Below are 26,646 nucleotides of genomic sequence, written 5' to 3' on the forward strand. Positions count from 1 at the left end.
ATGGCCTACTCCTCATATTTTCTACATTACTATGTAAGTGCCAGTGTAGTTTATTTAAAAGATGTTGTATACAGTAACACTTGGGAAAAACACGCACAAGCGATTAGAAGACTTGCTTAGCAAGTGCAGTTATCTGGCTTAGTAATAAGTCTCCCTTGCCAAGAGTAAATTTTTAAAAGGGAGGGTAACTTACTTGGAACGTATCTAAAGCAAATGTTGTTAAAACAGCAAGTATAAGGCTTTGATCGAATTCCCCGTTCATAAAAGTAAACAGGCGATGAGATAAGTCATGAGATTTCCACGAGTGCATGAGTTTGCTTAGAAACTTGTGCATAACTTCAGCACAGTAGCTGTACCTTTAACAGATTTGTTACAGATACAGGTCAAGGTGGTATGGGGTGGGAGAATTTTAAGTGGTCATGAGAATTTAAATACAGATGAGGCTGGTTCTGAAGTTAGAGAGCAAGTTAATTAGACAAGTTAGGCAAGAGCAAGTCAGAAAACAAGGTGACACTGAAGAACTAAACTGCATTTATATCAGTGCAAGGGACCTGACAGGTAAGGCATATGAACTCAAGGCATGTATGGGAACATGGGACTGGGATATCATAGCTATTTCAGAAACAGAGCTGAGGGATGGACAGGACTGCCAGCTTAATGTTCTGGGTTTAGATGCTATGGGAAGGATAGAAAGGGAGGCAAGAGAGAAGGAGGGAGTGGCTTTTATTAGGGAAAACATTACTGCTGTACTTTTGAGAGGATGTTTCTGAGGGATCGTCTAGTGAAGTTATATGAGTGGAACTCCGAAATAAGAAGGGGATGATCATCTTGATGGGATTGTATTAAATATTACACCATCCCCCCAACCCCCACCCCCCCCGATTAGTCAGCAGGTAACTGAAGAGCAAATATGCAGAGATCTCAGGAATAATAAGGTGGTAATAGTAGAGGATTTTAATCTTCCAAACGTAGACTGGGATAGCCATAGTGTTAAGGTCTTGGATGGTGAGGAGTCATACAGCCATAAGGATAGAAACAGACCAACTTTGGTCCAACTTGTCCATGCCAACCAAGTTTCCCATTCCCTCTTAACCTTTCCTATTCATGTATCTATCGTGTACTTTTAGATGTTGCAACTGTGTCTCCATTTACCATTTCCTTTGGCAGTTCCTTCCACATACAAACCATCCACTGTGTGAAAAAGTTGTCCCTCAGGTCCCTTTTAAGTTTTTCTCTTTCTTAGAAATATGCCCTGTAGTTTGGAACGCTCCTATCAGGACATGATCAAGTCCTACCAGGACAATGTGGGAAGCTAGAGAGGAAATTGCTGGGCACCTAACAGAGATATTTCTATCATCTACAGCCACAGGTGAGGTGCCAGAGGACTGCTGAGTACTTAATGTTGTACGATTATTTAAGAAAGGCTGTAAGAAAAAACTCAGGAAGAATAAACCAGTGAGTCTGACATTGCTGGGTAAGTTGTTGGGGTTCTGAGAGAGAGGGTTTACATGTGTTTGGAGAGGCGAGGACTGATTAGGGATAGTCAGCATGACTTTGTGCATAGGAAACTGTGTCGCGTAAGTTGTTTGAGATTTTTGAGGAAGCCACCAAAACAATAAGTGATGGCATAGTATTGTCTATATGGACTTTAGTAAAACTTTTGACAAGGTTCCACATGGTAAACTGGTTAGTAAAGTTAGATCGCATGGGATTCAGGGAGAGCTTGTCAACTGAATACAAAATTGACTTGATGATAGGAGACAGAGGGTAGTGATGAGGATTGTTTTTCAGACTGAAATTCTGTGACCAGTGATGTTCCACAGGGCTGGGCAGGCTGGCACGTTTTTCACTCGAGTGTAGGAGATTGAAGGGTGACCTTCTAGAGGTGTGTAAAGTCATGAAAGGCTTGGATAAGGTGAATAACAAAGGTCTTTTGCCTTGGCTGAGGGAGTTCAAATCAACTAGGAGAAAGAGGACTGCAGATGCTGAAGATCAGAGCTGAAAAAATGTGTTGCTGGAAAAGCGCAGCAGGTCAGGCACCATCCAAGGAGCATAAGCCCTTCTTCAGGAATGAGGAGGGTGTGCCAAGCAGGCTAAGATAAAAGGTAGGGAGGAGGGACTTGGGGTAGGGGCATTGGGAATACGATGGAGGTTAAGGTGAGGTTGATAGGCCGGAGAGGTTGGGAAGAAGATTGAGAGGTCGGGAAGAAGATTGCAGTCAAGAAGGTGGTGCTAAATCCGAGGGTTGGGACTGAGATAAGGTGGGGGAAGGGGAAATGAAGCTGGAGAAATCTGCATTCATCCCTTGTGGTTGGAGGGTTCCTCGGCGGAAGATGAGGCGCTCTTCCTCCAGGCGTCGTATTGCCATGGTCTGGCGATGGAGGAGGCCAAGGACCTGCATGTCATTGGTGGAGTGGGAGGGGGAGCTAAAGTGTTCAGCCACAGGGAGGTTGGGTTGGTTGGTGTAGATGTCCTAGAGGTGTTCTCTGAAACGTTCCACAAGTAGGCGGCCTGTCTCTCCAATGTAGAGGAGGTCACATCGGGTGCAGCGGATGCAGTAAATGATGTGTGTAGAGGTGCAGGTGAATTTGTGACGGATATGGAAGGATCCCTTGTGGCCTTGGAGAGAAGTGAGGGGAAGGTGTGGGCGCAATTTTTGCATTTCTTGCGGTTGCAGGGGAAGGTGCTGGGAGTAGAGGTTGGGTTGTTGGGGGGTGTGGACCTGACGGGGGAGTCGCGGAGGGAGTGGTCTTTCCGGAACGCTGATAGGGGAGGGGAGGAAAATATATCCTTGGTGGTGGGGTCTGTTTGAAGGTGGCGGAAATCTTGAAGGATGATACGATGTATCTTGAGGTTGGTGGTGTGGTAGGTGAGGACCAATGGGGTTCTGTCTTGGTGGCGCTTGGGGGGGGCAGAGTTCAAGGGCGGATGAGCGGGAAGTGGAGGAGATTCGGTGGAGAGCATCGTCAACCAGAACAACCCAGATGGCCTCCTCCTTTAAAGACCGCAATTTCCCCTCAGACATGGTTGCCGATGCTCTCCACCGCATCTCCTCCACTTCCTGCTCCTCCGCCCTTGAACTCCGCCCCTCCAATCGCCACCAGAACAGAACCTCACTGGTCCTCACCTACCACCCTACCAACCTCCAGATACATCGTATCATCCTTCATCATTTCCGCCACCTCCAAACAGACCCCATCACCAAGGATAAATTTCCCTCCCCTCCCCTATCAGCATTCCGGAAAGACCACTCCCTCCGCGGCTCCCCCGTCAGGTCTACACCCCCACCAACCCAACCTCCACTCCCGGCACCTTCCCCTGCAACCGCAAGAAATGCAAAACTTGCGCCTACACCTCTCCCCTCACTTCCCTCCAAGGCACCAAGGGACCCTTCCATATCTGTCGCAAATTCATCTGCACCACCACACACATCATTTACTGCATCCGCTGCACCCGATGTGGCCTCCTCTACATTGGGGAGACAGGACACCTACTTGCGGAACGTTTCAGAGAACATCTCTGGGACACCCGCACTTACCAACCCAACCGCCTCATGGCTGAACACTTTAACTCCCCCTCCCACTCCTCCAATGACATGAAGGTCCTTGGCTGCCTCCATCACCAGTCCCTGGCAACACGACGCCCGGAGGAAGAGCGCCTCATCTTCCACCTAGGAACCCTCCAACCACAAAGGATGAATGCAGATTTCTCCAGCTTCCTCATTTCCCCTCCCCCCACCTTATGTCAGTCCCAACCCTCGGACTCAGCACCGCCTTCTTGACCTGCAATCATCTTCCCGACCTCTCCACCCTCACCCCCTCTCCGGCCTATCACCCTCACCTTAACCTCCTTCCACCTATCGCATTCCCAACGCCCCTCCCCAAATCTCTCCTCCCTACCTTTTATCTTAGCCTGCTTGGCACACCCTCCTCATTCCTGAAGAAGGGCTTATGCCCAAAACATCGATTCTCCTGCTCCTTGGATGCTGCCTGACCTGCTGCGCTTTTCCAGCAATACATTTTTCAGCTCTGAGGGAGTTCAAACCAAGGGTTCACTAGCCAGTTCACTCGGATAGCTGACCTTCAATTATTCCAAATACAGTTAGACATCCTTTAGCTCCACAAAAGTTGGGCAAAGGCTGAGCATCCCCCCGCCCCCATTACCACCACCAAAAATCCTGGCATTGATTGCTGTGAAATACTCACAGCTGCCATTTTCACTCTGCACTCTGTAAATATTTGGACCACATTTTCAGATGCAACAGAAAGTACGAGTTAGAGAAAAGTGAAAATACAGAACTGAGATCTATGAAAGGAAGTAATTTGGAACGTGCCATTTTCCCTTAAAGTCTCCAGTTTGGACACGATGCAAGTTATAATAAATAAAGGCTCACTCTGAGACACTGTTGTAGGTGAATCTATGCACAGAAATGGTCTTTCTCAACTTGTCTCAAAAGACAATAAAATAAACTTCTGAATGATGATTCATTCTGGTGATCCTTTCAGTATAAATTCTGAACAGATGTTGCAGTTTTGGAGACCTTATTTTGTTCAATAACTTGTTGAATGCTTTCTCTCAAATTTCACTGATACCAGTCTGCTGTTTAATGCTAATAGGCAGACAATAGTGACCCAAAGTGGGCAAACTTTCTGAATTTTATATGGTGTAGTCATATGATCTAGGCTAAGAACGAGATACATTTTAACTTATTTGACATCCTGAGAAGAGAAGCATTTTCTGTGCAATAATTTTGGACTGAGGGATATTTGAAACCTAGTTAGAAAAATTTTGTTTGGAATAGCTCCATCATCATCATCATCATCATCATCATCATCATCATCATCATCATCATCATCATCTGATTTGAGAACTATCTTCATTTCCTAACAATGTTCGACATTGTTTCTGTGCTTGCATTCTGTAAAATGCATTAGCTGTACAATTTTTCCAGAAAGGCTTTTCAAATATTCTAGCTTGTTAAGTTGATGTTTTGAAGGTCGTATTTTTTCCTTTTCTTGGAAGAAGTTCTGAAGTTCCAGAAATTGCAATATTAAATCTGGATTTTGAAATTTTAATCGTCTTTACCATTTGCAAAATCCTGATTTTTAATGCATTGCTATAGATTCTGTTACAGTAACTGCTGAGAGATATTTTTGCAAATCTCAATTTTTGTTTACAGCTTTGGTGGGTGTAGTCTGTACAGAGCTGTCATAAAGGAGAAAGAATGTGAAGAGATTGCAAATGGTTCCTCTCAATGATATATGTGCTTACACTGAAACCTGCAAATACTATGTATTCCAATTTTTGTGTCTAACTTAGCATGGTAATCTTTTTTCAGGATTGTGGGAGTATTTTCTTATTTGTGTGATGTGAGGGTTGCCTATAAGGCAAATATTCATTGCCCATCCCTAATTGTCCTTGAGAAGACAGTGTAAGTACACCCACAGTAACAGGCAATTACTTGTTTTTAAGCTAGTGAATGTAAAGGAACAGAGTTCTAACAAAGGATGGTGTGCAACTCAGAGGTGAACTTGACTTTCCTACTATGGCAGAGATTGGGATTAGGAAAATGTTGTTGAAAGAACTTCAGCAAGTTCCTGAAGTGCTTCTTGTGGATGGTGTGCTACTGGGGTGAGGAAGGAATATAGTGAAGTAGATAACTGCCTTCTACTCTGTAGATGAATGGGCAGCCTTTGGGGAATCAGAAATTGACATGGTGTAGAATTTCCAAACCTCTAACTTATTCTTATAGTCACAATATTTGGATGGATGGTGAAGTTCAATATCTGGTCAATAGCATTTACAGAATGTTGTTGATGAGGAGTTTGCTAGCAGTATTGTTGAATGTTTGGAGAGATGGTCTTTTTTGAGACTAATTGTTTGACACTTGTGTGCTGCAAATTGTTATTTGCTACTTATCAGCTCACGCCTGAACATTGTCCTGGTTTTTACATTCTTAGCTGCAAACAGACTGAGCGTTATATATTCCTTAGCTGATATTCCAACTTCTGATCTTATTCGGAAGGAAATCATTTTTAAGCAACTAAAGATGATTGGAAGAAAGTGAGGACTGCAGATGCTGCAGCTCCGAGTTGAAACGTGTGGTGCTGGAAAAGCACAATAGGTCAGGCAGCATCTGAGAAGCAGGAGAGTCAACATTTCGGGCATAAGTCTTCAGGAATTCCTGATGAAGGGCTTATGCCTGAAATGTCGACTGCACTGCTTCTCGGATGCTACCTGACCTGCTGTGCTTTTCCAGCATCACACTTTTCAACTAAAGATGGTTGGTCCTAGGATACTCCTATCCTGAGGCTGAGTTGACTAGTTTCTAACAATCATTTTCCTTTGTGGAATATGACTTACGCTAATAACAGAATACATCAAAGGCTTCTCTCTTATATTTTTGAAATATTATCATCATTCTATAGCTGATATATTGAGATTTTTCTTTGTAAAGTATTGGTTGCTACCATATTTCCCAATAAATGAGCTTTAAACTACATTTCAAATACAATTTAGAATTCAAACAAGACCAAACTCCTAGAAGTTGCAACATGAAACAAGTAAGATCCTACACTGTCTTGACAGGGGAGATGTGGAAGCGATATTTTCTCTGCGCAAGAATCATAGTTTTAAGAGTCACTGTTTAAAAATCAGTGGTCATCAATTTGAAACCAAGATCAAGCAAAACAAAATCTCTCCGTATTGAGTCTTGAGTTACTCTCATCTGGAATGGATGGTGGTAGCAGAATCTTTGAATATATTTAGGGCAGGTATAGATATATTCCTTCCCCTTTTAACTCAATGCTTTTAATTACTGTCAAATCTAGAATTTCTTATTCTTTTGTCCTTGTAAGTGCAGCTTTATTATGTTTAGACATTCCCAATGCAAGAAATTAAAAATGCTTTGCAGGTTACCCCTTGTCTATTTTGCATAATATATATATTATACCAGAACTGTGGGAGAAGCTTTTGTTGTTTGATTTTGGAGGTATGAATTTATTTGAATTCTTCACTTTTTTGATATTGATGTCTGTATAGTAATAGATTGCCTTATAAGAACAGATACTGGATGTGTGATATTGTCCATAAATTTGATCATTTTTTGTCAAAATAAAATAAATGAATGTTGATTTCATTTATAGTTTCTTTATAATTCTTAGATTTTAACTGAATTAGAACACAGTGGAGTAGGCCGAAACAAAGAACAAAGTGCCCGAATGCTGGGCCACCTGGTTTCAAATGCTCCCCGCCTTATCCGCCCATACATGGAACCTATTCTCAAGGTAAGCAAGAAGGAATGTCTTTTTCCTACAGTGACTATAAATGGAAATTAAATCGGCAATGAAAGTTTAAAAACATTTTTGTGAACATTCATTAACAAGAAAATACATATTATATATTGAAGAATATAGCAAATATCTTTGCTGTCTGTTGACTGTATGCTTTCTCCTAGGCTTTAATCTTAAAATTGAAGGATCATGATCCAAACCCTGGTGTAATTGTCAGTGTTCTGGCTACTATAGGTGAACTTGCCCAGGTAAGGTCAATATTATAGATTGATTACTTCTATAAATGTAATGAGTTGCATTGTACAGATGAGAAACTTTGAATTGCAGAATGTGTAGAGTAATAATATTATGATGAATTTAAATTCTATCAGAGGAATCCCTAAATGCATCAAAACTATATAAAAAATGTTAGACTGTAGGACTGTAGTAAGTATTGTTATTGCACATTGTGCACATATTGATTGCTGCATCTATGAGACTATACAAGAACAGTGCAATAAGTGACAAGTTTAATTAATTTCAGTAGCATTGGAGAAATGTTGGCTGGTACATTCTCAGAACTCTTCAGTTCATCTTCAAAGAGTTCTATGTTGCCTTTTATATCCACCTTAACAATCAGTTAGGAGTCTTGGTTTAATTTCTTATCTCAAGATGGCACTTCAGACAATGCATATTTCCTCAGCTCTGCACTGCAATGTCATTGAGTATGGCTTGAACCCTATTTTTTAAAAAAAAGGCATCTTGTGTTGTTGAAGATATTTCATTAATTTTATGACTTGTCTTCAAGTGTATTTCTCAAATATAAAATAATGATTGGCCTGTTATAAGCTTGAATGATGTAAAACTGCTTATTAGTGTATAGCCTTCTTAAGAAAAAAATTGTGGTTGATGTTTGTCCCTGAAGGTGAGTGGACTGGAAATGCGAAAGTGGATGGATGAACTATTTCCTATCATCATGGACATGCTCCAGGACTCCTCTTCACTTGCAAAAAGACAGGTAAAACTGTCCTAGCAATAGAATCATGGTTGACAAATGCAGCAGGTGCTGTTATGGCTTTCTGGTACTGATTTGGTGTGAAACAGAAGCCTAGGTATTACATTTGCAAAAAATACAGTTTAAACTTTATGTAGAAGGTGTCTTTGTGTATCAAGGTTTTGCAAAGTAATGCTTGCAGCTGCTGATGGCTTCTGAATTATACGATAATGTATACATTATTTTGATTAATGGGATAAATATTCTTTTATTGGTGTTCTTTGTCTCTTCATACAAAGGTTCAAGTGAATATTTGGGATTTGGTTCTGAATTTTGTTCTAATTTTAAGATGGGGAAGACGGTAAAGTTTGTTAAACTTTCTCTGTTGCTTTGCACTCAATTTTGCCATTGTAAATGCTGTGAAGCCTGACAAAATCAACATGATTCTGTATGTTCACTTTTTTCCAATGAAGTTTAATGTGAAATGGTTTTTAATTTGGATTCTCACAATCCATGACAATGGTAATTGAGGCTTTTGTGACCTCAATACAGCTTCAGATATTCTGGAGAAGTATATGGCCCGTTTGTTTTGAAGATCAACCCAGTTGATGATCTGGAACTTAATTTCCAATTTCTGCTTATGTTTGCTGTGGGTTTCTGGCAACATGAGAGATTGATCAGCAATGGGACGCGAGCAGCTGTGCTTCACATTCCTGCCCTGGAGACTGGTCTGCCCTTAGGGTGCCTCATGCGTGTCATAACAGGAATTCTTAGTGCACTGCTCTTGCACAGAGGCGTGATAGGAAAATTGGCTCAAGTCCTCTTTTATCTGTCAGGGCTGAAAACAAGTTACTTTTCCAGTCATTAACAATCCTTTGTGAATTTCGTTTTTTTTTGTATGCATAGTTGGAAGTGAGTAATGACCTAACTTGTCTAGCTTATTTGTGTAGTGGAAAAATATCATTTAGTTGTACCATACCACTGAAGACAAAAGCAAGGTTGCATTCGTAGCCAATGTCACTGCTAGATGGAGCCCCATGAGTGGTTGTGCATTAAGTCACAACATCAAATCTTTATATTTCTGTGGCTGTTTTTATGACATGCAGAGACTCACTGAGGATTTTCTTAAACATTGAATTTAGTATAAAATACATTGTACAATATAGAATGAATGTCAAACTTTGCCATTCCTTATAGTACCAGTGTATTACTGCAACACTCTGAACTTTGTATCTGGCACATTTATTTATATGATATTTTAAAGCAGCAAGCTAATACAGCGATTTTTCTTGCTTGTACTTTAAATTGAAACCATTTTATTACTTAATTTTATGTTTTGTGATGAATAGTGTTCAAATAGATATCTGCAGCCATCTAACAAAGGACATTTACCAATTAAATGTCAGTTTTCAATGTCTTGTGCACTGCACTAGATAAAGAGGAAAGGTAGATGTTTCAAGCTTTGTTAACCACTCTAAATTTGGAAACTCTCAGTAAATGAATGCAGACTGATATGCATGAAATATGTACCTGAAACATTAGAATTCCTAATGTGATCAACTTCACAACAGTTGTTTGCACTTCCACATCAAACCTTGCATGCACAGAATGCTGTAGGCTATTATTCATGTATTGGGGGCATACACTGTAATAGTGATAATCGTGCTATTTTAAAGTTACAAATTCCAGACACTCCTTTTTACTTTTCTTCTTTGCCTGTTAAATCTTCATCTCCATCAAGAAACATGGATAGATGAACAGAAATTATTTCAGAACACACTCAACGTAATGTGAAATCGTTTTTTCAGCAGATATGTGGCTTGGGTTAGGCGAGATTGGAAATCATCCCTACAGAGAAAACACCTGGTTTCCACGGGTGCTTTCCACAGTGACAGGCAGAGACTGCTGAACTTGAAATGTATGGTAAATGCAAGAGATTTACTGCACAATGTCTATCTCACCAATGATGGTTCCAGATGTTTATTCTCTCAGCAGATTTGGTAATCTTCTTGATTGATAGTCTTGTGTAGATTGCAATGGTAAACACATGATTTAATGCGAGATTCATTTACGGCAGAGACTTGAAACATTAGAAATTGGATGAGCTTGAAGAGGCACATTTGACAGTCAGTTTAAAATTTAGTTTTTGGAAGTTGGAAATGTTTGTAGTCCTTTTAACTTCATTGTTTAAGATGAACTTTAATAATTGCATGCAGAATCTTCCAGTCCTGTCTTCCTCAGTATATAGTGATAAGCAATTCTTTGAAATTTTAGTGAGGATCTAAAATTGCTGTTGGGAAATTGAGAGAGTTTATAAGTAAGAAAAGACTGAACAATTAAAATTTCAGCTATTTGAGAAACCAGCATAAATTTTAAATTTAACACACATTTTTATGTTTAGGGTGTAGGTTTGCTAGCTGAGCTGTAGGTTTAATATCCATCAAACCTACAGTTCAGCGAGCAAACCTACACCCTAAACCTCAACCTGAGCTATAAACCTTCACAAGCCTTGCATATTTTTATGTTAGATTCCCTACAGTGTGGAAACAGGCCCTTTGGCCCAACAAGTCCACACCGACCCTCTGAAGAGTACCACATCCAGACCCATTTCCCTCTGACTAACACTATGGGCAATTTAGCATGGCCAATTCGCCTAATCTGGATCCCAGGTGCTGGGAGGCAGCAGTGCTAACCACTGAGCCACCGCACCGCCTCACAGCGCCAGGAACCTGGGTTCAAATCCCACCTCGGGTGATTGTGCAAACTGTACACAGACATTCTACCCCTGTCTGTGTAGGTTTCCTCCGGATGCTCTGGTTTCCTCCCATAATCCAAAAGGTGTATGGGTCAGGTGACTTGGCCATGCTAAATTGCCCATTGTATTAGGTGCATTAGTCAGGAGTAAATATAGGTTAGGGGAATGGGTCTGGGTGGGTTACTCTTCAGAGAGGCGGTATGAACTTGTTGGGCAAAGGGGCATGTTTCCATACTGTAGGGAATCTAATCATATAAGATATTGGAAAGACAGGGTTCGATTAGGAATCGTCAGCATGGCTTTGTGCGTGGGAGATCATGCCCCTCAAATTTGTTAAGAGTCCTTTAATGAGGTGACCAGAAAGGTTGATGAGAACAGAGCAGTAGACGTAGTCTATATGGATTTCAGTAAGGTCTTTGATAAGGTTCCACTTGGGAGGCTGTTCTGGAAAGTTAGATTACCTAAATTCCAGAGGGAGCTGGCAAATTGGATCCACAGTTGACTTGATGATAGGAAGTAGGTAAAAGTGGAAGGATGCGTGTCAGACTGGAGGCCTGTGACTAATGGAGTGCCTCAGGACAGTGCTGGGTCCATTGCTGTTTGTTGTCCATAATCAATGATTTGGATGAGAATGTCCAAAGCATGATTAGTAAGTTTGCAGATGACTCTAAAATAGGCAGTATGTGGACAGTGAGGAAGCTTATCAGAAATTGCAGCAGGAACTTGATCAACTGGGGAAGTGGGTCAAGAAGTAGCAAATGGAGTTTAATATAGATAAGTGTAAAATGTTGCATTTTGGAAAGTCAAATCAAGGTAGGAGTTTCATGGTGAATGGTAGTGCCTTAAGGAGGGTAGTGGAACAGAGGGATCTTGGAGTTCAGGTGCACAGTTCTCTGAAAATGGAGTCATGGGTAGACAGAGCAGTGAAGAAGGCTTTTGGTACATTGACCTTCAGTCAGGGCATTGAGTATAGAAGTTGGGAAGTTATGCTGCAGTTGTACAGGACATTGGTGAGGCTGCACTTGGAATATTGTGTTCAACTTTGGTCACCTTGCTACAGGAAAGATGTTATTAAACTGGAAAGAGTGCAGAAGAAACTTAAAAGGATATTGCCAGGGCTCAATGGTCTGGGTTAAGGGGAGAGGTGGGACAAGCTAGAACTTTTTTCTTTAGAGCATAAGAGACTGAGGGGGGAATCTCATAGAAATGTATGAATGCACTCAGTTTTTTTTTCCCCCCAGGATTGGGGAATCAAGGGCTAGAAGGCATCAGTTTAAGGTTGGAAGGGAAAGAATAAAAGGGAACCTGAGGAGCAACATTTTTACACAGGAGCAGTATATATATGCAATAAGCTGCCAGCGGAAGTGGTTGAGGTACATTAACAAAATTCAAAAGGCATTTAGACAAATACATGGATAGGGAAGGTTTGGAAGGATATTGCTTTGCCAGTGCCACACTTCTCAACTTAGAAGAATATAGGCTAAGTGCAGGAAACTGGGTGAGTGTGGATGGACATTTTGGTCGGCATGGACCAGTTTGGGCGAAAGGGCCTGTCTTGGTGCTGTAGGACTCCACGACTCTGACTGTGTAATTCAGCCTGATGTCTTTAAAGAAAGACTCGCAGTTTTATGTTCTCTGTCATAATGCAGTTATTCCACTCGCTCTTACTTGGTTTTAACCATAACAGCTGAAGCTTTTGCAATGTGAATGTTGAACCTTGTTATCATTGTAGTTTAATATGTAACTACTGTTATTTTTTTCCTATCTTTTTAGTTCTGACTGTAATTGCCTACAGTGTTTTATTGCTTCAGTTTACTTCATTATTGCCTGTGAAATAAGTCTGTTTGGCAGCTTAGCACTCAGGCTGTTTGTAATCCACTGAAAGGTAGGTTAAAACACAAACTCAGAGCAGGCTTGACTAGTGGAGTTCTGATAATTTCCTGAAGATTAGGAAATTATCTCGAATAAAAACCCAAAATATAAAGATGCCAAAAGCACCCTGGTCTCAGCTTACTGAACTGGAAAGATGATGGTGCTTTTGCACTGGCAAGAAAAGTCAGTCACTTGGATGCATTATATTTCTCTTCAGACTTACAGTATTGTAAGAACTGCATAGTAAGGTATTAAGATGTTCATGCAATTGAATTCCACAATAACATACTGCCTCATGATTAAATTCCATTTATACCATCATTTATGTTGTGGTTTCTATGCTCATGACTTAGAGTTATGGAGATTTACAGCACGGAAACAGACCCTTCGGTCCAACTCGTCCATACCGACCAGATATCCCAACCCAATCTAGTCCCACCTGCCAGTATCCCTCCGAATCCTTTCTAATCATATACCCATCCAAATGCCTTTTAAATGTTGGAATTGTACTAGCCTCCTTCACTTACTCTGGCAGTTCATTCTGTACACGTACCAGCGTCTGCGTGAAAAGATTGCCTCCAGGTCCCTTTTATATCTTTCCCCTCTCACCCTAAACCTATGCCCTCTAGTTCTGGACTCCCCAATCCCAGGGAAAAGACTTTGTCTATTTATCCTATCCAAGCCCCTCATGATTTTATAAACCTCAATAAGGTCACCTCTCAGCCTCCGAAGCTCCAGGGAAAACAGCCCCAGCCTATTCAACCTCTCCCTATAGCTCAAATCCTCCAATCCTGGCAACATCCTTGTAAATCTTTTCTGAACCCTCTCAAGTTTCACATCTTTCCGATAGGAAGGAGACCAGAATTGCACACAATATTCCAACAGTGGCCTAACCAATGTCCCGTACAGCCGCAACATTCCTCCCAACTCTTGTGCTCAATACTCTGACCAATAAAGGAAAGCATACCAACCACCTCCTTCACTATCCTATCTACCTGCGACTCCTTTCAAGGAGCTATGAACTTACACTCCAAGGTCTCTTTGTTCAGTAACACTCCCTAGGACCTTACCATTAAGTGTATAAGTCCTACTAAGATTTGCTTTCCCAAAATGCAGCACCTCGCATTTATCTAAATTAAACTCCATCTGCCACTTCTCAACCTAGTGGCCATCTGATCAAGATCCCATTGTAATCTGAGGTAACCTTCTTCGCTGTCCACTACACTTCCAATTTTGGTGCCATCTGCAAACTTACTAAGTATACCAGGAAAGGAATAAGTTCCGTGAACTATATTTCTCTGCTTGACTGAACCATTTCGGATCTGTACGGAGTTCTAAAAGTAAAAATTTCACATCAATAATCTTGCATCTTTCAAATTGTAGTTGCTGTACAGATAAAGTTAATTCACTTTGTACGGCAAGTATGCTGGGCACACTAATCCTAAGGTAAAGATTGAAGTGTGATTCACAGAAAACACTTGTTCCTGCAAGCTTCACCTTTCATCTGTACCTGAAATGCACATCACTGGTTCCTAACCTTTGGTGATCTCTGCTTAGGGGCTCCTGCTCCATTCTCCCATTAAACAGGGAAAGAGACAACTTATTCTCACCTTTTGTGAAGACTTGTAGCTCAGATTGGTGTTAAGTCTGTAAGTTAGCACACTGAGCTTGAAGGTTTGTTTTCAGACGTTTCGTAACCTTACAAGGTAACCTCATCGGTGCGAGTCTCTGGGGAAGCGCTGGTAGTATGTCCCACTTTTCTGTTTATGGGTCTTGGTTTCTTAAGGTGGGTAATGCCAATAAACACATTGACTTAGATCCTATCTACCTTCCCTTGGGGGAAAAAAAAACTGGAAATGACATCACCCACCTTAAGAAACCAAGACCTATAAACAGAGAGGTGGGACATGCCACCAGCGCTTCCCCAGAGACTCTCACCACTGACGTTACCTTGTATGGTGACGAAACATCTGAAAACAAACCTTCAAGCTCAGTGCGTGAACTTATTTTCACCATATATTTGACAAAGACCAACCACTTTCATTACGCTCTGCTGCAATGAAAAAATTTTGTTGAAGATTCTTTTGCCAGATCTGCTGAGATTTTCCAGCAAGTTGTGGCACATTAAAGATTGCACCGTATTAAGGATTCTTATTAACATTCAAGGCAGTACAATCAGTCGATCATGTGTGATAAAGTGTAATTCATGGGAGATTTATAGAAGAGGATGCTTGCAGAAGCATCAGTTAGTTCAACTGATTATGATTTTCCTACCTTTGAAAAATGACAACATTGACAGTGTTAGTTGGGGCAAAGAATCCTGTTGAGTCCCTGTTGTGGTCATTACTGTCAATTTGGCTGTTAGCATCTGACTTAAATTGTCCCACAGATTGATTGACATTGAAAGACCTACCACTATGGGATGGATATCTAGAATAGATTAGATTAGATTCCCTACAGTATGGAAACAGGCCCTTCGGTCCAACTAGTCGACACTGACTCTCTGAAGAGTAACCCCAGCCAGACCCGTTCCCCCCAACTAATGCACCTAACTTTAGGGGCAATTTAGCATGACCAATTCACCTGACTCGCACATCTTTGGACTGTGGGAGGAAACTGGAGCACCCGGAGGAAACCCACATAGACACGGGGAGAATGGTGCAAACTCCACACACAGTCATCCGGGGCTGGAATCGAACCCGGGTCCCTGGCACTGTGAGGCAGCAGTGCTAACCACTGAGCCACTGTGCCGCCTCAGTGGCAGCATCTGTGGGGAGAGCTTGGAGTTGGCATTTCAGGTTGAGTAACCCCTCCTCAGAACTGAGTTTAGGATGTGGTTGGTGGGGAGAGGGGGTGTGCACTTGACCTGTGGCATGGCCACTTGACCTGGGCATTGGTCTGGTTTCCCTCCACGCGTGCTGCCAGATCTGCTGAGATTTTCCAGCAATTTCTGTTGTAGTCTTTGATTTATAGCATCCGCAGTCCTTTTGGTTTTTATTTGGTTATCTAATGGGCTGCTTACTAGAGTTTTCCAGCTGTTCAATAGCTTTTAATTCATTCAGGGATTGGGTGTCCCCCTGACTGGGGGCATGTGTTGCGTGTCCCTGGTTGCCCTTCAGAAGTTGATGATGAGTTGTCTCCTTGAATCACTGTACCCTATGTTGTAGGTAGACACACAATGTCATTAGGAAGATAGTTCCAGAATTTTGACACCACGACACTGCAGGAATGGTGATAGATTACCAAATCAGGACAGTAAGTGTTGGGAGGGGACCTTGCAGGTGATGGTGTTCCCATGCATCTGCTGCTCCTGCCCTTCGAGATGGAAGTAGTGGTGAGTTGGAAGGTCTGTCTAAGGATCTTTCGTGAATACCTACAGTGCATCTTGTAGATGGTACACGCTGCTGTTACTAAGCATCAGTGGTGGTACACGCTGCTGATTCTGAGCATCAGTGGTGGAGGGAATGAATGTTTGTGGATGTGGTGCCAGTCAAGCTGCCTGCTTTGTTGAGCTGCTTGAGTGTTTTTGGAGTTGCACCTGTCCAGGCAAGTGAGGAGTCTTCCATCACACTCCTTACATGTGCCTTGTAGATGGTGGACAGGCTTTAGGGAGTCAAAAGTTGAATTATTTGCTGCAGTATTCCTAGCCTCTGAGCTGCTCTTGTAGCCACTGTATTTATATGATTAGTCCAGTTCAGTTTCTCGTCAATGGTAACCCACAAGATATTGTTGGTTAGGGATTCCATGATGGTAATGCCATTGAATGTCAAGGGACAATGGTTAGATTGTCTCTTGTTGGACTTGGTCATTGCCTGGCATTGGTGTTTCTATTTGTTATAATTAGGAGAAAGTGAGGACTGCAGATGCTGGAGATCAGAGTTGAAAAGTGTGGTGCTGGAAAAGCACATCAGGTAAGGCAGTATTTGAGGAACAAGAGCGTCACCATTTCAGGCAAAAACCCTTCATCGGTAATGTAGGATGGGGTAAAGGGGGCTGTGAGATAAATAGGAGGGGTGGGGGCAAGGTAGCTGGGAAGGCGATAGGTAGATGCAGGTGGAATGTGATAGTGATGGGTCAGAGAGGAGGGTGGAGTGGATATTTGAGAATGAAGATGGTCAGGTGGGACAGTTGAAAAGGGCGGTGCTAAGTTGGAGGGACTCAACTCCTGAACTGTCCTGCCTATCCATCATCTAACCTATCTGCTCCACCCTCCCATCCGACCTATCATTATCACGCCCCCACCTGCATCTACTATCTCCTTCCTAGCTACCTTTCCACCTACCCTCACCCTCCTATTTATCTCTCAGATCCCTTTTCCGCCCCCCTCTCCCCATATTCCTGATGAAGGGATTATGCCCGAAACAGTCGACTGTCCTGCTCCTCGGATGCTGTCTGACCTGCTGATTTCACTTTTTGATTTCCTATTTCTTCTGGTCTTATGGCTGCTTTATAGCACTATTGCTGATTGCACTTTTCATCAGGTTACTGATCATCAAAAGTAGACTAAGGGGTAGTAATTGTTCAGGTTCGATTGATCTGCGTTTTTTTGCATATGTGGGCAATCTTACAAATGAAAACCATGTTTTTTGAGCAAGAAACCAGAATTAATGAGGGCAGAGCAATACACATTGTTTACATGGACTTTAGTAAAGCCTTTGACAAGGATCTGCATGGTAGACTAATTAGTAAATTTAGTACACTTGGAACTCAGGATGAGTTTACCATTAATTCAGAAGCCCAGGCTAATGTTCTGGGAAGGAGAAAGTGAGGACTGCAGATGCTGGAGATCAGAGTTAAGAGTGTGGTGCTGGAAAAGCGCATCAGTTCAGGCAGCCTCCGAGGAGCAGGACAATTGACATTTCAGGCTTAAGCCCTTCATCAGGAGAGCCTCATTCCTGATGAAGGACTTATGCATGAAACGTCGATTCTCCTGCTCCTCAGAAGCTGCCTGACCTGCTATGCTTTTCCAGCACCACACTAATGTTCTGGGAACAAGAATTTAAATCCTACCTGAACAGATAGTGAAATTTGAATTCAATAAAAAGTCTGGGATAAAAAGATGGTTAAAGGATGACCATAAAATCGCTGTCAATTGTCATTATAAACCATCTGGATCACTCATACCTTTTAGGGAACAAAATCTGCCACCCTTAGCTGATCTGGCATACATTTGAATCCTCACTCTTAGCCAAGTGGCTGACTCTTTGCTGTCCTCTGAGAAATTAGTAATGGGCAATGTTGTTGGCCTTGCCAGAGGTTCCCATATCCATGAATGAATCTTCTTTTAAAAAAGTGTACCAGTTACCGGATAATTTATGTCTGAGTTACTGATTGACAGAGAAATATTGGCCAGAGTGTTTCAGTTTCTGTGATACGCTGTAATTGTACCAACCTCCACCATATCCTCTGGCAGCTCATTCCATACATGTACCACCCTCTGCGTGAAAAAGTTGCCCCTTAGGTGTCTATTGCTTTATGGGGCAGGTGGAACCTCAGTTTAATGTTTTTGAAAGATGATGCACCAACAGTTTAATGCTCCCTTAGTGCTGCACTGGAATGTCAACTTAAATGTTGTAGGGCAGGACTTGAAATCAGAACTGTTTAACTAGGGGTTAAGTGTGCTGCCAACTGATCCAAGGCTGATACATAAAAATATGAATAAATTTGAGTCAAAGATGAGTATATATAGGTAGTTACAGATCAATCAAAATTCTGGAACTCCCTTGTAACAGCACTGTGAAGTATACCTACCTTGCATTGATTGCAATGAATCAAGAAGGTGGCTAAACACCCCCTTACTCCCGACTTATGGACGATAGAATGGGGACGAAACATCTGCAATCCAAATTCCCAGCTCAATGAACATACCCACAACAACTGCAACAATTGAAGGTTGGCTTCTGAGGAATGGTCACTGGACCCGAAACATTAACTCTGATTTCGCTTCACAAATGCTGCTAGACCTGCTGAGCTTTTCCAATAATTTCTGTTTTTGTTTGCAAAGATTGGCTAGGCCAGGGTTGATTGCATGTTCCAAGGATAAATTTTAAAAAATTAAATCCCAGTTCTGTTATCATAAAGTGAACACCACAATTGATAATGGCGAACTGGGTAAGTCTCATTTAAGATATAGTTTGGTGAGTATGAATGAACTTTGGTCTGTAAGACAGTTATCCCAATTTTGATGGTAGCTCTCAAATGTTGGTTAGTGAGTGGAATTTTATGTGGCTGACTGGGTAGTGGTTGCTTTGTTATTTCCAGTACCAAGGCTAATGTTAGGTGGTGTGTCTGTTTTTGTTTGTCTTCAGCTTTTCTACAGTGTTTTGTTTTCCATTTCAATTCTTTCATGGGATGTGAGAACCTCTGACAAGGCCAACAATTGTCACTTATAGAGTCATGGAGATGTACAGCATGGAAACGGACCCTTCAGTCCAACCTGTCCATCCCGACTAGATATTCCATCCCACCTGCCAGCACCCGGCCCATATTCCTCCAAATCCTTCCTATTCATATACCCATCCAAATGCCTCTTAAATGTTGCAGTTGTACCAGCCTCCACCATATCCTCTGGCAGCTCATTCCATACACGTACCACCCTCTCCGTGAAAAAGTTACCCCTTAGGTGTCTTTTGTATCTTTCCCCCCTCACCCTAAACCTATGCCCTCTAGTTCTGGACTCCACGACCCCAGAGAAAAGACTTTGTCTATTTATCCAAACCGTGCCCCTCATAATTTTGTAAACCTCTATAAGGTCACCCCTCAGCCTCCGACGCTCCAGGGAAAACAGCCCCAACCTGTTCAGCCTCTCCCTGTAGCTCAGATCCTCCAACCCTGGCAACATCCTTGTAGATCTTTTCTGAACCCTTTCAAGTTTCACAACATCTTTCTGATAGGAAGGATACTAGAATTGCACACAATATTCCAACAGTGGCCTAACCAATGTCCTGTACAGCCGCAACATGACCTCCCAACTCCTGTACTCAATGCTCTGACCAATAAAGGAAAACCATACCAAAAGGCAGTTGAGAGTCATCCATGTGTATATTTGGAGACATATGTAGGCTAGATTGGGTAAGGAAACAGATGAGATTATTACAGATATAGATATAGATATAGATACAGTGTGGAAACAGGCACTTCAGCCCAACAAGTCCACACCAACCCTCCGAAAAGCAGCCCACCCAGACCCATTTCTCTACATTTACCCCTTCACCTAACACTACAGGCAATTTAGCATGGCCAAATCACCTAACCTGGACATTTCAATTTAATTCATAAAATAGTAGTAAAATGTCCTCAGCTCCTAAGGTGGAATTTGAACTCTTGCCTCTAGATCAGTAGTCTGAGCTTTGGCTTACTAAACCAATATGTTAAGACTGCACTGCTTTCCATTGTCTTGATGCAAAGGAAATTAATGGTTATGTTCATGATTTATTTTGTTGAAACAATTTTTCTTATTTTGCTTCTTTCTTGTCACTCCCTATTCTGTTCCCTTCTCTCTCCCTATGTCATCCTCCTCTATTTCCCGAAGTTCCCCGCCTTTCCCTCACACTCCATTGCTTTTTCTTTTCTCTCCCTATTTTCCCTTTTGTCCTGCATTTTCTTCTCTCCTTTCTCCACATTTTCCTCCCCTCCACCTGTCTCTCATTGCTCCCTTCTCCTCTATGTACCTCTTGTCCCTTTTTTTAAAATTAAGTGTACTGTTGAAATACATAATACTACTATTGAAAGCACAGTCCAAGAAATAAGGTTAACTGCTGTTGTTCCTGTGTGAATTGGACAGGTGGCGCTGTGGACCTTAGGACAACAGGTTGCCTGCACAGGGTATGTGGTAGAACCATACAGGAAATATCCATCTCTCCTTGAAGTTCTACTGAACTTTCTTAAGACTGAACAAAACCAAGGCATTCGGAGAGAGGTAAGGCACAGAACATATAAAAGTATAGGCTGCCATTATGTAATTGATTTAGGTATAATCATCTGATCCTTTTCTTTGAAAGAATGTAGCAATCTTTTTGATAAAGTAGAGATCCCAAATGATTGCCTTTGCAATTGCTGCATGACCCTATGCTCAGACGGAGTGCCTGTCCGAGATAGGGATGACCTAGATTTTCCATAATGAAGGTTCTTCCATTATTTGGTATTTTATTCCTCCGCCTCCTGAAGACAGTACATACCATGAATCAAATTGAAGAAATTGGACCTGCGTTGTCTGGAGTCTCGTAGAATGTGGGGGCAACCGTTCTGAAACTTACAGGATTCTCACAGGGCTTGACATGTGGACATAGATAGGATGGTTTCCTTGGTTGCTGATTCTGGATTTATGGGCCATGGTTTCAGATTAGAGGGTAGGTCATTTAAAACTCAAAAGAGGAAGGATTTTTTCACACTAGACATAATTTTTGGAATTTTCTGCCTCGGAGAACTGTGAGACCTCAACAATTTGAATATGTACAAGACTGTAACTGATTGGTTTCTTCATGTAATTAGCTTCCAGAAATTTATGTTTTCTTTAAGTTAAGAAGCTTGTGCACACAGCTGCCCCAAGAGTCTGTTCATGGTGATTGATGTACTAGGCTGCTTACAGAACTAATGTCCAGTTCCAGAAGTTGCTGCTGTGCACGGACCTTAGATGTCTACACAAAAGAAAAAAAATTAGCACAAGTGCTGCAAGGAATATGGAGTTAATGAGGGGAAAATGACTCTGAGGTGGATGATCAGCCATGATCCAATTGAATAGTGAAGCAGTGGGTAGTGAATAGTGGGTTAAATGCTCTATTTCTGTTCCTATGTTCCTATCATCTCCAGACTTTGAGTGTGATCAATAAACATGTTACCTGGTCCTTGGTCCTAATCTTAAGTCAACATCTAGCAAGTACATGAAAGCAACACAGAAATGACTTAATTGATTTCTTGTTTTCCCATCGTATGACCTCCACCAACCCCAGATGATTACTACCACTACCACTAAATGACTGTGGTATGTAGAAAATCTCCAGGTGTAAACTTGTAACTATCCACCTGTGTTGCATAATGATGTTGTGAGTAGTTGACTGTATAGTTTAATCTACAGAAGGCATAGATGAATGAATCTATATTAATTTGTAAAGGTTGTATGAAAAAAAGTAAGTTGCTGTTAACAGATTTGCTCCTGAACATATGGTCAGCAAAAACTCAGCCTGGTTACTCTGATTATGTAACTTTGACAACTGGTACTTCAGCGACTGAACAAGAATCAATAGAGTAGCTGGTTACCAGCAAACCCATTGAAGTTTTGCACCTACATAATTGCATTAAAGTTTCTGGAGCTACACAGACAGCATCCTTTATATGTATTTAAAGGATCTCTTGTAAAATGGGTAAACACAACATATTAAACAAATGAAGATTCCAGACAACTTGAACAATTTATGAATGCATAAACTATGGGTCATTGGCCCTGCAGGGCAAGATTGTCTTAGGTGTTCCATCTATAAATTACAGATCCACATTTGAAAAATGAATATCTTGTTGCTGTTTTGGATTTAAAGTACAAGGTTAACATAATTGTCAGCTGCATAATACTCATTCATTATGTTGTTTGTGTCTGAGAAATTGCTTCACAGTTTTCCCATTTTAAAAGCATAGGTTCCATTAGCTCAGCATGAATACCTGACTAATGTGGTTTGAGCTATATGAACTGATAGATTTTAAAATTTAATTCTTGGTTTGTTCTGAGCTAGCTGATGTCAGGCATAGCAACACTAGGTTTGCTCAAATCTCTGAAGGTAGCGAGGATAGAAATCAGCCTGAATTCTTCCAGCTCATTCATTATCCAAGCATGCGTTGAAAATTGCAGATACATGCTTTCTAAAGGAGGACAAGTTTGAGCTTCCTTGTGAGGTCTACCAGAGATTCCAGTTCAGATTTGAATGGGAAGAGTGATCGCTTAAACAGGTCATGGTCATAGAGTCATACAGCACGGACACAGAGACACTTTGGTACAATTAGTCCATCCAGCCAAGTTTCCCAAACCAAGCTAGTCTCATTTGACTGCATTTGGCCCATATCCCTCCCAACCTTTCTTTTAAAGTACTTATCCAAATGTATTTTAAATGTTCTAACTGTACCTGTATCCACCACTTCCCCTGGCAGTTTATTCCTCATGTCCTTTTTAAAACTACTTCCTTTCCCCTTAAAAATATGTCCCCTAATTTTTAACTCTCCCACCCTCTGGAAAAGACCCTTGCTATACACCTTATCTATACACCTCGTGGTTTTATAAACCGCTATAAGGTCGTCCCTCAACCTCTGATACCCCAGTGAAAAAAATGTCCCAGCCTATTTTTAGAATTTTCATTCTCCATTCCCGGCAACATCCTGGTAAATCTTTTCTCAACTCTTTCCTATTTAACAATATCCTTCTTATAGCAGGTGCTGGAAGGCTGCAGAATCCCATAGGGTTATACTCTCATCTTGGTCAGTCCATCACTGAGTGATGGAGTAAGGGAAATTAGAGTTTTCAAATTTGTAAAACCTGCTACTACTTAACATTTCATATTTTGCAATGAACAAAGTATCATTTTAATAGGAACACATGAATAAGACAAATTAATTTGAATGAAATTTAACATGTTTAAGTGCAGATCTGTTAATAAGAAAATGAAAAGCAAGCATAACTGTTATAGACACATATTGGAAAGCATGGAAACAGAACATTTGGCCCAACTTGTCCATGCTAACTAGGTCTCTTAAACTGACCTAGTTCCACTTGCCTGCATTTGGCTCATATCCCACTAAACCTTTCCTACCTGTCCAAATGTCTTTTAAATGTCTTGTAATTGTACTTGCCTCTGCTACTGCCTCTAGCAGTTCATTCTATATATTCATTATCCTCTATGCCCCTCAGGTCCCTTTTAAATCTTTCCCCTCTGACCTTAAACCTATGCCCTCTAATTTTGGACTCCCCTGCCCTGGGGGAAAAAACCTTAGTTGAGGATCCCATTATATTCTTCAATAGCCTTCACTATCCACTCAACCATCAATTTTGGTGTTATCCACAAAATTGCGAACCATACCTCCCAATATTCTCATCCAAATTATTTGTATCAATGATGATCAGCAGCAAACCCAACACTGATCCTTGCGACTTATCGCTAGTCACAGGCCTTCAGTCTGAACAACAAAGCTCTACCACCACACTCTTTCTCCTACCCTTACGCCAATTTTGTATCCAAATGGCTAGCTATCCTTGGATCCATGAGATCTGAACTTACTAACCAGTCCACCAAGTAGAACCTTGTTCAGGGTATTGCTGAAGTCTATGTAGAAACTATCTACCACTCTGCCTTTATTTACAATTGCACAAATTGCCATTCCCTGGAATTTAAAAGGTTTAAGAAGTATTGTGATGCAAGTTGGCAAAATGTTAGGAGGAATGTTAGATATATTATCAATTTAGAACAACTCTGGTAGATAGATATTATATTTCTACTATTTGAGTTTAAAAAATACAGCAACTTTCTGGGACTTCCAGCAGTGAAATTAGGAAACATATCGACAAAGGGTGATAGCAGTTTGAGACAACTCTGTTCCACAAATGCTAGATTATTTGTGAATTTTAAGTCCAATCTTGATAGATTTTTATTAACAAAAGATATTAAGGGGAAGAGGCAAAGTTATATAGACTTAGGTTCAGATCAGCCATGATCAAATGCATGGTTCGTTCGAGAGGCTAAGTAACCAATTCCTGTTTTATATGTTTCCATCTCAAAAGCTGTCAAGAAAATATGAGAGTTGTCTTTTTCCCTAAGAGAATTTTTTCATTTTTAACAGTGAACATGTCACATTTTACTCCATAGGCTATCCGTGTGTTGGGGCTATTGGGTGCCTTAGATCCGTACAAGCACAAAGTTAATATTGGGATGATTGACCAGTCGCGTGATGCCTCTGCTGTCAGTCTGTCGGAATCTAAATCAAACCAGGATTCAGGTATGAATGTGTTTAGCATGAAGTATCCATTGTTTCACATTGACCTGAGAGTATGGTTGATACTGATTCTAATAATAAATAATGAATAGTCACTTCAGTTGGCATTTTTATTTATTTTCAACTGTTTGTTTTTAACCTTTATTGCATTAAAATTTTAGTTTTGGATCACGTAAGATGCAAAACTATCAAAGCATTCTTTGATACTTCTGTAAAGTCTTGTGGGATTAAATGTGAAGCATTAAACTTAATACAAAAATCAGATTTTGTTTATTTTATGTGAAGCTAAACATTGCCTCCGAACAATTCTGGAATGGGAGTTATCTGTAGATTTGGGACCTATTTGCTAATGCAGTAATGTTTCAAGGTTAGCACTTTATCCATAAAAATATGGATAAATTGTTGATCTTCTTTATCCATTGTTTTTGTGAACCATTCTAAATTTAAAGATAAAGAAATTCCTTTGTAGACGCATTCATTTTGAACCTCAATATTGGGTATATTAGAAATTTAGATGCACTATTATTAACTATTTTTCTACAATTAAATTAAAAGAATTTCAGGCTTCTCCTGTGGTACTTCAATTGTTATTTAATTCGCTAAAGATGATGCCAAAACACCACCAGTGCGTGGTGTTTAAATCTGCTTTCAAGAATTTTTTTAAATACTTAAATTCTGAGCTGTTGACTGTAACCTCATCACAATATTATTTTAAGCATATTCTACATTTTTTTTACTTTGTTTAATCTCTCTTGTTCTGGGTATATTTACTACTGAGTGTCTTCATGAAACTAATACCGTTTTAAACAATAAAGTTAAAAATTCTTAACTCTTTTGAGTTGAAGTTGAAGCTTTGTTGTACAGTTAATATGTCCAAGACATTCAGGACAAAATCAGCTATCTCTGGTCTAGGTATTACAGATGTTACGCAAATTCATATTTTTACATTTATAATTTGTTGTGTGTTCCAGCAATGGAGAGTGTCGCTGTCTTTTTCCTCTTCATTTGAAAAATGTTCTCATTTCTCCCTTCCCCTTTTATGTTGAGCCTGCATTGTTCATTAACTAAAAGAGCAATGTGTAGAGTCATGGTAATAAATTTTTAGCAAAATATACTGTCATGCCAGCAGCATAGTTCTCCAGTTTCTTACCTAAGTAACCAATCTTCATGAATAAATTAAATCCAAATGCTGCAGGCTATTTGACTCAGATCACATGCCATTAGGCCACCAATGTCCCCAGTGATAATTTGCAGCAGAAGCCATTAAAACCATCTGGTGCAATAGCCCTGGCAAAGTGCTCCTCATCATTGTCATATTATGTAGCTTACACTGTACTCTATAAGTATAATGTGTCACCATCAATCAAGAATTGCATTTAAAAAGCATCTGAACAGATGAAATTAAAGGATTTAATTTTTCCTGTTTTTCCCACTTATCAATTTAGCTTAACTCATTTAAATGTAGGAATTATGATTGAGTAATTGAAATTTTTGTTACTCTGCATGAGATTCACAGAATGTGATGTTTAACACTTAGATAATGTTATTTGTGGCTTTAAAGATCACCAGAACCTTTTTTTAACTCAAACTTCAAACTCTTAATTACACTTATTAAACAGCTCAGTAGTTAATTGTTAAAGTCAGTTTTGTGACTTGGATCCAAATAAATTTGCAACATAATAGGGTGAACTACTGAATTAAAATATATTTATCTTCCTTTCTATAAACAAAATAGACACATTACTTGTGAAAATTGCTGTATACACTGTTGACTGATTAGCTTTGGA

At 40.7% G+C, this 26,646-nt stretch overlaps 1 protein-coding gene across 4 annotated transcripts in view; it reads left to right on the forward strand.

The window, feature by feature from the left end:
* The window catches only part of mtor (mechanistic target of rapamycin kinase), a 356,079-nt gene that overhangs the window by 62,924 nt on the left and 266,509 nt on the right, over nt 1-26,646 (forward strand). For all 4 annotated transcript variants that reach the window (XM_072586719.1, XM_072586721.1, XM_072586722.1 and 1 more), the window contains exons 14-18: nt 7,164-7,286; nt 7,457-7,540; nt 8,197-8,289; nt 20,676-20,810; nt 24,733-24,862. In XM_072586719.1, the coding sequence (XP_072442820.1) occupies nt 7,164-7,286; nt 7,457-7,540; nt 8,197-8,289; nt 20,676-20,810; nt 24,733-24,862 (565 nt within the window). The remainder of the gene's footprint in view (nt 1-7,163; nt 7,287-7,456; nt 7,541-8,196; nt 8,290-20,675; nt 20,811-24,732; nt 24,863-26,646) is intronic.

The sequence above is a fragment of the Chiloscyllium punctatum genome, chromosome 16, assembly GCF_047496795.1.
Source record: "Chiloscyllium punctatum isolate Juve2018m chromosome 16, sChiPun1.3, whole genome shotgun sequence".
Classification (NCBI taxonomy): Eukaryota; Metazoa; Chordata; class Chondrichthyes; order Orectolobiformes; family Hemiscylliidae; genus Chiloscyllium; species Chiloscyllium punctatum.